The sequence below is a fragment of the Panthera leo genome, chromosome D1, assembly GCF_018350215.1.
Source record: "Panthera leo isolate Ple1 chromosome D1, P.leo_Ple1_pat1.1, whole genome shotgun sequence".
In the NCBI taxonomy this organism is placed as follows: Eukaryota; Metazoa; Chordata; class Mammalia; order Carnivora; family Felidae; genus Panthera; species Panthera leo.
The window spans coordinates 62,085,552-62,097,430 of NC_056688.1; the positions used below are offsets into that span (position 1 = coordinate 62,085,552).

At 35.6% G+C, this 11,879-nt stretch overlaps 1 protein-coding gene across 1 annotated transcript; it reads left to right on the forward strand.

Annotated features, from left to right (window-relative positions):
* The first annotated feature begins 10,507 nt into the window (after nt 1-10,507).
* On the forward strand, nt 10,508-11,491 carry LOC122201234 (olfactory receptor 56B1-like). The gene has a single exon (XM_042907150.1). It carries the CDS (start codon nt 10,508-10,510, stop codon nt 11,489-11,491), a length of 984 nt encoding a protein of 327 aa, XP_042763084.1.
* The last annotated feature ends 388 nt before the right edge of the window (nt 11,492-11,879 follow it).

Below are 11,879 nucleotides of genomic sequence, written 5' to 3' on the forward strand. Positions count from 1 at the left end.
TTACCCCCATATGAGCTTTTTACCGGCAGGTTTTCTGTGTAGCTGAGGTCTTGGTACTAATAGGTTCCAAAAAAGAAAAATACTAATGAGAAGCTAGGCCAATTATCCAGAACACTGAATCACATGAAACTAATGATCTGGGTCTAGATGACTCAAATTGTTCTGTTTTTTACTTGTAAATGAAATTTCCAGTTTGATCATTATGATTTAACCTTGGGAAATATGTATTATACATTCTCATTATTCACAAAAGTGCTCTGTTTTCTCAGTCACTTATAAAATACGAAACTGGAAAGTGTTCTCTGAGGTCATTAGTATCATGAAATGTAAGATCCTGGGGTCTTATGAAAAACTTGGTGACCTAGTATCTGACTGGATCTCTCCTAGAATGAGACATTCACATAATTGCTTCCTTCCCAACTAGTGGGTTGTCTGTTTTCTTCAAGATGGTTTTCAATGAATGCACAGTTTGGAAGGAGTTATGAATGATAGAACAATATGAAATATAATAATAATGACAGTTATAAAATATAATATAATATAATATAATATAATATAATATAATATAATAAATGTATTTCTAGAAGTACAGAGTTCTGGGGAACAATAGTTATTTTTCTTATTTTGAGCTGATAATTAACTAAGAGAATGGCTCTAATATTTTCTGTGTGATATTCAAGTTCTTTCTAAATTAACATGAAGTAAGAAGCTACAAATAATAATAGTTTTATAGCATTGTCACAGAGCACATAGAGAAGATTGCAAAGTCGATTTTTCCTGCCCAACTTCCAAGAATTACTTTCCTCTGATGCTGGTAATTGATGCTCATTAATTTCCATTAGTTTGTAATTCACCTCTAGTATTTTTCATTTTATAAAGGCATAAAACAAGTAAACTTTTATCACAAAATCACCCTTTTCATACTTTAGTTCTTTGTCCACCTTGATAGCAAATCTTCTTTAAAGGTTACCAATATTTATGACCTCTACTTACATACACATCTTGAAGTAATGCTTAACCACTTCTGGCTTTTTCTTTAGAATATCCTCCATCTCATCGTTTCACTGAAATTGCTTTTGTCAATTTCACAGATGATTTTCATGTTCCTAAAGCCAAAAGGTCCTTCTCCATGCCCATCTTGCCCTAACTCTCAACAATATGAATATAACTGATTAGTCCTTTCATCTAGAAACCCTCCCTTTTCTTGAATGCTGCAACACATCAGACATTCGAAGTCGTTCTTCCTTCTCACAGAACACTTCATATAGTTCCATTTGTTTTCTCTAGTCCTCTGGATTTCTTTATATTAGCATATCCCTGGGTTCAAATCTCTTCTTTTAGCACTCATTCCCTGGGCATTCCAGCAAACATAGCCATAAATGCCGTTGTAGGCTAATGGATGCCAGACTATTAATTCATTAATGGATTCACGGAAACTCTGGTGCAAGTTCAATGTGAACTAAACTTCCTGGTACCTTTTTTCTTAATGGCACACTGTCATTTCTAGGTCTTTTTCTTGTTTTGCTTTTTGTTTTTACTTTGATCTTATTTCATTCCTAATCTTCAGGCCTATCATCCAGTGACATTCTCTATGTGTTTGACATATATTCTTAAACATGTGACTATGAGGTCATTTACTGAATGTTTATTTTAGGAACTTACATCTGTTTCATTGTGCTAAAATATTACATTGCTTACTTTTAACTCAATTATTTTTAAAAATGTATTTTTAATAAAATTATTTATGCTTCAAATCTTGCTTGTGATTATTTTATAGACTTTCCTAGCATGCAACCAACACTATTTTCTTAATCATTCCCTGATTATGTATATCTAAGTTTTTTCAGTCTCTGTCACCACAAATAACACTATGCTGAGCATCTTTACTCACATGCACACGTACACACACCCTGGCCCTTATGGAACTGGGGATATTTTATTCTGAATATACACAGTGGAGTGTGTTTGCAGAGTCATAATCTCTGCACATTACCTTTGTAGGTAGACTTTAGACTACCGGGCAACTTTTCAGTAGAAACAATGGAAGCCAAAAGACAAATGATATTTTGGAAGTGCTGAAAAAATACTTACAACTCAGAATTCTAATGAAAAATCCTTCAAAAAAAAAGATAGCATAAATACCTATTCATATAAACTAAAGCTGAGAGGAAATACTAAAGTAAGTATGTTATTCAGAATTTAGAATAATGATTACCTGATGGAAGCTCAGAACAAAATATTGGAATGCATAACAAAACTAACACTGAAGAAAAATACAATAATGGCAGTAATAACACCTATTTTATTGGTCCAAAAATGGCAAGAGGAACAAAGAAAAGAACAGATGGAACATGATGCAAAAGACAATAGGAACATGGAAAACTTGACAAAAATTATGGCAGTATTACATTAGTATGAGTTGACAAAGCAAGTCAATGAAAGGAAGTGAAATGAAAATTAAGACAATATCCTTAAAAACTTAGTATTGTTAGAAGACATTAAACATCCACACACATATATAAAATGAGAAAAAGCTTGTGTGGCTAGACCAGACAAAGTAGATTTTAACACAATAAATGTTAGGAGTGATAAAATGCAACATTCCGTTGTTGGGAAAATAAATAAAGTTTTACACCATAAGATAGCTGACGGACTAAAACATGCTCTGGTCTCTAGCTTGGAGTCCCCTCTTCTGGGTTCTTTTCGCCCTGTTTTCCAGGGCAAACGAACCGCCCCCCACGAATATGGAGGCTGACAACTATAAATTACCCTTCCCGCTTGCATTGGGCACTCAGATATTTGGAGAAACGGTCTCCTCTGAGCCCACCGGTGTAAATAAATCTTCAATCCACCAAGATCTCCGAGTGCCGCTTGGTTTTTCTGCCAGCGTTCCAGCCTGGTTCCATAACACCGTGATTACAGTAGCAATCCAACAGGAAATATACCTAACTTTGTATATGCTTAATATCATTATACATACATAACAATATATACAGACAAAGAGATGGATAATACTAGAAGGGGAAATTGACAAATCCACAGTGAAATCATAGTTGCAGCAACTGAAACGTAGAGAATTAGAAAAATCTAAATAGTATAGAATATCTGAACATAAGCAAATTAAGCCAATTGCCCTGTTAAGTAAACAACATCCAGCAGCTTCAAGTATAGTTTTATTTCTCAAGCAACTATAAAACATTTATCAAAATAAACAAAAAGAAGGTGTCAAGAGCAACGTTATCCCAATAGATTTGAAAATGTTGATGAGACAGACATGTATTAAAAACACTTCAAGTGATCTAAGAAGAAATATAAGGTTATAGTAGTCATACATCTATTAAGAAAATGAATCATGGGACACATGGGTGGCTCAGTTGGTTGAGTGTCAGACTTCGCCTCAGGTCATGATCTCGCAGTTCATGAGTTCAAGTCCCACATTGGACTTGCTACTGTCAGCATGGAGCCCTTTTGGATTCTCTGCCCCTTTATCTCTCTGCCCCTCCCTGCTTATAATCTCTCTCTCAATAAAAGATAAAACATTAAAAAAAAGAAAGAAAGAAATCAGTTACCTAAAATTTCCATGAGCATGTGCGTACATGTGTGAATGTGAGTGTTGGATGTTGTATGGTAATAAATATGACCAAGTGGGATTTATTCCAGGAACTCAAAGCAGGTTGGCTGAGAACACACACAAGTAATCAACTTAAATATGACGAAATAGATTTAAATAGGAAAAAAATCATAAGATTACTACAACAGAGTAAGAAAAAATTTGTTTTAATTAAATATCCATTCATGATTAAAACACAGCAAAATCTAAATTTAGAAGGAAATTTTAATTTGATAAAAGGCATGCACAAAAAACCTACAGCTAATATCCCAATTAATGATGAAATATGAAAATATGTCTCCCTGAGGATAATAGCAAGACAAAGATGTCAACCATTCCCACTTCTATCCAACATTGTACTAGAGGTCCAAGCAGTAGAATAAAATTAAAAGAGTGAAAAAGGCATTAATATTGAAAAGATTCAAAAGACTCTTCCTTTTCATTTGAAAATGGAAAACATAAGACACAAACACTAGGGAGTGCTGCCAAAGCAATTTCTAGATGGAAACTTTCTTTTTTTAAATTTATTTTTATTTTTTTAAATATGAAATTTATTGTTAAATTGGTTAGATGGAAAGTTTCTAACACTAAATGCATATATTAAGAAAAAAGAAAGATCTCAAAAGCAACTTTATTCCACAAGGAACTAGAAAAAGAACAAATGAAGACCAAAACAAGGAGAAGGAAAGAAATCACAAAAGGTAGAGCTAAATAAAATGGAGACCACAAAAACAATCGCAAATATCAATGAAAGTGAGGCCTAGGTTTTTGAAAAGACAAACAAATTGGCAAACCTTTAGCTGAACTTACTAAGCAAAAAAGAAAGAGGTATCAAATAAGGCCAGAAATGAAAGAGGAGACATTACAACTGATACCATACAAAACACATGTGATTGTTAGAGATTACTATGAAAATTATGTGTCAACAAATAATCCAGGAGAATATATTCTATATTACAACAATTGTCAGTTAATATATTGGTCCCTCCATTTTTTTTCCCTCAAAATGCTATTTCAGGACCTGTATATGAAATATATTAAGAACTCTTAAAACTCAGTCATAAAAAGATAAACCAGTTAAAAACCAAGCAAAGGGTATGAATAGATCTTTCTCCAGAGAAGATAGAAATAAGTCAGTAAGCAACATGAAGAGGTGCTCGTTATTAGTCATTAAAGAAATGTAAAACAAAATTATAATGAGATACTGTTCACATCCAAGAGAATAATTATTCTAAAAAAAACCAGTAACAATCAGGTTAGCAAGAATGTAGAAAAATTGGAACCCTCAGACACTGCTGGTGGGGATGTAAAATAGTTTAAAAAATTGCTATTTTGCTCTCAACTACTTTTCTATGTGTTGATAAGCAATCTTTACATGCATGTTTCAAATGTATCATATGCTTGTCGTGACCTAATCTGAATTTATTCTCTTCTCCTGTAACCTGGTCTTTCTCCAATCTTCCTTAAGAATGTGAATAACATCAGGTGCCATCCCACTGCATATATCAAACACTAGAATTGTTCTTTGGTTGCAGTGCCTGGGTGGCTCAGTCGGTTAAGCATCTGACTTTGGCTCAAGTCATGATCTCGCAGTTTGTGAATTTGAGCCCCAAGTCAGGCTCTGTGCTGACAGCTCAGAGCCTGGACCCTGCTTCGGATTCTGTGTCTCCTTCTCTCTCTGCCCTTCCCCCACTCACAGTCTCTCTCAAAAATAAACATTAAAAAAAAAAGAATTGTTCTTTGGTCATCTAATTACGAGACCTTGAAACCATAAAGCCCTTAGAAGAGAACATAAGTAGTCATTCCTTTGCCATCAGCCACAGCAACAGTTTTCTTCATCTGTCTTCTAAGTCAAGGGAAACAAGAGCAAAAAGAAACTATACTAAACCAAACTAAAAACCTTCTGCATAGTGAAGGAAGCCATCAACAGAACAAAAAGACAACCTACTGAATGGGAGAAGATATTTGCCAAGTGATATATCCAATAAGGGGTTAATATCCAAAATATGTAAAGAACTTACACAACTGAACACCAAAATCCCCCAAATAACCCAATTTAAACATGAACAGAGGACTTGAATAGACATGTTTCCAAAGATGACATAGAGTGGGTCAACAAATACATGAAAAGATCATAACATCACTAACCAACAGGGAAGGAAATTTAAAACCGCTATGAGATATTGCTATTATAATGGTTAGACTCTAAAAGGCAAGAAATAATAAGTGGTGATGAGAATGTGGAAAAAAATGTGCACTGTTTTTGGGAATGCAAACTGGTATAGCCACTGCGGAAAAGAGTATGGATCTTTCTTAAATAATTAAAAATAGGAATACCATATGGTCCAATAATTCTGCTACTGGAAATTTATGAAGAGAATTAAAAATGGAAATACTGTATGATCCAATAATTCTGCTATTGGGTATTTATATGAAGAAAATGAAAATTCTAGTTCTAAAAGATATACATATCCCTATGTTTATTGAAGCATTATTTATAATAGCCAAGATATGGAAGCAACCTGTGTCCATCGATTACAAATAGATAAAGAAGTAAATATATATATATATATATATATATATATATATATATATATATACATATATATATAATGAATAATATTATAATAAAAATATATATGTAATGGAATATTAGACACAAAAAAGAATGCGATCTTGCCATTTGCTACAACATGTGAAAGTGAAATAAGTTAGACAAAGAAAAAACAAATATTATATGATTTCACATATGTGGAATCTAAAAAACAAAACAGGGGCACTTGGGTGGTTGAGTTGGCTAAAGGTCCAACTTTGCCTCAGGTCATGATTTCATGGTTCGTGGTTTCGAACCCCACATTGACTCTGCTGTTAGCATGAGCCTGCTTAGGATCTTCTGTCTGTCTGTCTCTCTCTCTCTCTCTCTCTCTCAGATTAAATGAACATTAAAAAATGTTTTTAAATATTTTAATTATTTTTTAACATTAAAAAACAAAACACATGAATAAACAAATAAAAAAGAGATTCAAACCTATAAATACAGAGAACAAACTAATGGTTGCCAGCAGCACGGTGGGGGGGGGGGGAGTAACAGTGAAAGTGAAGGTAGGTACACCTTTCAGTTACAGAATGAATAAGTTATGGGGATGAAATATACAGCATAGGGAATATAGTCAGAGGTGTAGTAATAGCCCTGTATGGTGACAGATGGTAGCTACACTCTGGTGAGCATAATACAATGTATAAATTTGTTGAATCATTATGTTGTACACTTGAGCCTAATGTAACATTTCTATCAACTATACTCAAGGAAAAAAATAGAGAAAAAATTTTTTAAAGAAAAAAGTTAAAAAAAATAAAAAAATTGTTCTTTGGTCATAAAAGTGATCAATTTTATCTTCAACATACCTTCTAAATCTATTCACTTTTCTCTATCTTCACTGCCCCTATCCTAGTGCAAGATAAAGTCATCTCTCCTTTGGGATTACTGTTACTCAACTGATTTACTTATATTTACCCTTGCCACACTTAATCTGGTGTCCACATTGCTGCGAGGTCCTAATTCTCCTTAAAAGCTTTCAGTGGTCCCTTATAACCCTGCATAAATTTGCTTACAAGTCTCTGGCCTCTGTCAGCTCAACAACTCTGTTTCACACCATATCTCATTTCTGTCACTTCTTAGTGCTCCAGCCACATTTATCCTCTTTTATTACTTGAATTTCGCGTGATCCCCTCACTTCAGCATCTTAAAGTTCTTGGGCTCCTTTGCCTCCCCCTCCTTCCCATTACCAAATCCACACCATAGTTAAGTCTTTCTCAAACACGTGGCCTTGACACAAACCGGTGTTTCTTCTGGAAATCCCTCTCTGACACCAAGACTAAATTAATTCTCCCCATTATATGCTCTCATATTTCTGGGGGCTTTTGCTTCAAAGCACTTCTCCCAGTCTATAGGTAGATTTGTTAGATTCTTTACTTAGTGTTTTACCCCCTTGCCCCAACTAGGCCACTGTTTCCATGAGAACAGGGACCATGGCAGTTTTATTGACGATTTTATGCCTGCCATATTTTGTAAACACAGTAGGAACTCAATAGATATATATGGGGTGAATAAATACTTTCTCTTTTAACAGTTTATTTTTTAAGCATAACAACATAACCACAGAATTTAAAATCCCCTGAAATTTTGTACTTAAGAACAATTTAAACACTAATAAAGTTGCCCACTTTGTATAGGGCTATTTTGATTTCATAAATGAAGACATTTTTCTGCTTATGTAAGTTCTCAGTTTACATCGATAGGAAGTGTGTCTCTGAATCAATCTCCCTTCCAACCTTGTGGGATTTAATATCTTAGGAATTCTGCTTTCTCTATGGGCTGTTCTCTCTTCATGTCTCCAAGGGAAATCTATTATCTTTAGATCACTGAGCTGTTTACTACTCCCCATAAAATCCAGAATCTCATAATTTCTATGCTATGTGTGAGCTGAAAACACATTCTCACCTCATGTGAAAGCTTCATTCTCAAAGAGTTGTGTCTTCTTTCCGGGTAGGAAACCCCTGCCATTGCCAGGACCTCAGACTGTGAGACTCTGCTCCTAACCACAGTTAAGTACTAAAACCTTGGCATGGTCACATTGGCTAAATCCAAGAGCATCCAATGGAGGCTGATCCTTAACCTTTTCTTATGTTGTTTTGCACAAGAGATCAACTCTTTCTTCTGTGCTATGAGGAAATAAAGGCTTAGAGAAGCTGTTCAAAGGGATTAAGGCTAGAATTAGAGAATATAAGGTTTGTGTGATGATCTAGAAGTGATCTCATTTATAAAACAACTGCTAGATTGTCTTCAGGATGAATATATTAACTGTCTTACATACCAGGATCACACTCCATGTCCTGCTAAGCTTTAAGTGCTAAAAGAAATTGAAAACACTTATTTCCTTTCTGTAAACTCAAATCCGCTCCTTCTCTTAACTGTATCACACTAATATCTATCAGGAGAAAACATCAAAGATACAAGGCTGTGTCTTTGATATGAGGATATATAATAATAAATATTTGGCAAAAATACCAGGCCCCATACAGTCGAGTGGGTCACACGTCCAAGTTCTCAAGATGGAGCTATGAAGCTGAACTCCTCAGGAGTTCTGATCTAAAAGTCCAGAGTCAAAGTAGCTTCATCTTCAAGCCTCTTTTGTGTTTGCTTGGTTAAAATTTGCTGTGAACACATGTAGATGATTTTAGTGTTCACCAAGTTACGTTACTGTTAAAGAAGGAAGATTTTCCCCAAGATTAAGGGGTACATGTTTACCCAAACTTACAGGTGGCAAGACATTTCTGAAGAAAAAATACATCTAGTTGCTGACATGATCTTCTCTTGTTGGTGTTAACACGAGAGAATTTTAATTTCTTTCAGATATGTCTTTCTATATTTAAAGGTAATTATATGAAGAATAAATCCACAACTGCCTTATGTGCTATAAAAGAATTTAAACTATTTGAAAGAAAGGGTGAAGGCATGGATCATTCTAAGCAAGGGAATACCAGTTTTAGGAAGATCAGATGGCTGAGCAAAAGAAGGAAGCATGAGTAGAGGCACAAGTGACCAGGTAAGACTCAGAAGTAGCATTGCTGAGGAGAAAGTCTGCATGATGAAGTAGGGGAAGAAACCACAGGACAAGGGAGCAATTGGCCAAAAGGAAAGGCTTGCTTGTTATTTTAAGGCTTGGCTGGTTGGGCTCCTGAACAGAATAAAAAGTACATGAAAAACACCAGCTTCTGAAGAAAGATGAGTCTAGTTTTGAACATGAATCTGAATATACAATGGCAGTTTCTTCAACATATGGGCAAGTAATTCTTGTTTGTTAATAAAATCAAAATCATCTTACTACCAGTGCCTAACTCTTGTATCTATATGCCTTTATAGATTCTTTAGGACTACACTAGAAAAAAAATCTATGGTTTGTCTCTATTAAGTCACTCCTTAAATCAACAAATTCAGTCATGATCATTTAACTTTCCAAGCTATCCTTTTCTGAATTTTTCAGAAGTCCATACAAATCAGAATATTAAAAAAAATAGTTAGGGGTGCCTGGGTGTCTCAGTCGGTTAAGCATCCAACTTCAGCTCAGGTCAGGATCTTGCAGTTAGTGAGTCCGGGCCCAGCATTGGACTCTGTGCTGACAGTTCAGAGTCTGGAGCCTTCTTCGGATTCTCTGTCTCACTCTCTCTCTGCCCCTTCCCTGCTCACACTCTGTCTGTCTTTCTCAAAATAATAAATAAACATTAAAAAAATTTTTAAAGTTATTTCTCTTCCAATTTGCACCATACTTACGCATGAAAATCTTTATAGTCTGTGGTATAAAATTTGTGGAGGCTATATAAAACATAAATGGACTTCTATAACAACCCTGAATAGTACAGCTAGAAAATTTCATCTCCATATTTCTGTATTTTAAAAAATTTTCCGTGTTGTTAATTAATAAAAACCTGAAATAATATTGAGACAAATATGAAGAAAACAAACACATCCACTTGATTCCACAAAATTTCTGAGGAAATAAAGAAAATTCAAAAAGAAAAAAAAGTAGAATCCTATGTATGTGATGGTCCCAAATTGAGATAACTGAGGATAAGCAAATGGAGATGTGAGACACATGCTGCACTGTCCCTCAATAGTCAACTGTGATAATTGCTCCTTACAAATTTACTTTCTACTATAAAAACCCCAGAACTTCATGGTACTTTATCTTAAATTACAGTAAGGGATGTACAACAGAGTTCATTTGGTTACAGCACCAACTATGCTATGTGGAGATAGGTTAAAAATAATGTTTGATGATAATATGGCTCAAAGAAAGCAACGTTGAAACCCATCTTTTTTTTTCCTCTTAGGAAACAATGTCTGCATCTCTGAAAGGCTCTAATAGCTCCAAGTTCCAGGTGTCTGAGTTCATCCTGATGGGACTCCCAGGCATTCACAGCTGGCAACACTGGCTCTCCTTACCATTGGCACTACTCTACCTCTCAGCAATTGGTGCTAATATCCTCATCCTCATCACCATCTGCCAGGACCCTGCTCTTCAGCAGCCTATGTACTCTTTCCTAGGCATCCTCTCTGTGGTGGACATGGGCCTGGCCACCACCATCATGCCCAAGATCCTGGCCATCTTCTGGTTTGATGCCAAGGTCATCAGCCTTCCTGAGTGTTTTGCTCAGATCTATGCCATTCACTGCTTTGTGGGCATGGAGTCTGGTATCTTCCTCTGCATGGCTTTTGATAGATACATAGCTATTTGTCGCCCTCTTCACTACCCATCAATCGTCACCAAGGCCTTAATCTTAAGAGCTACTGTGTTCATGGTACTAAGAAACGGTTTTCTTTCCCTTACAGTGCCAGTGCTAGCAGCCCAGCGTAATTATTGTTCCAGGAATGAGATTGAGCACTGCCTGTGCTCTAACCTTGGGGTCACCAGCCTGGCTTGTGATGACAGGAGGCCAAACAGCATCTGCCAATTGGTTCTGGCATGGCTTGTAATGGGGAGTGACCTAGGTCTTATAATATTGTCATACATTTTGATTCTGCGCTCTGTACTTAAACTGAATTCTGCTGAAGCTGCCTCCAAAGCTCTGAGCACTTGTAGCTCCCATCTGATCCTTATCCTCTTCTTCTACACTGTTGTTGTAGTGATTTCAGCAACTCATCTGGCAGAAACTAAGGTCCCTTTGGTTCCAGTTCTACTCAATGTGCTGCACAACATCATCCCCCCTTCCCTCAACCCTATGGTTTATGCACTTAGGACTAAAGAACTTAGGGCAGGCTTCCAAAAGGTGTTTTGTTTGAGCTTAGAAAAGAAAACAAGGCACCAGAGACCTTCTCCATGATGTACATGAACTTCAGCTCCTTCTAAGATGGATAGTAGAATTTCAAATATGAAGGGGGAAGTGAATTGCCTTTGAGATATCTTTTTCACATTGTATAAGCATCTGGAAACAACAACAACAAAAACATTCTAATTAGCTCCAAAATATTGACAAGAGCTGAATATATTGGAGGAGAAGTATTTTCTACCAAACCAAATGGAATACAAACTAGAATTTATGATTTATATCTCTCCCCGCAAATAAAAATTAACATAACAAAAACACACAACCAAGAAATAAGTGATTGGGGCATGAGTTACAGATCATGCTTGTTTATAGATAGCTGTACCTTGGGAACAATGTCTGTCTGACTGAACAAGTGTCATTCCAGTGTCTACAGAGGGAGGAA

Coding starts and splice junctions, on each gene's coding strand:
- LOC122201234 (XM_042907150.1), top strand. CDS start 10,508: ATGTCTGCATCTCTGAAAGGCTCTAATAGCTCCAAGTTCCAGGTGTCT.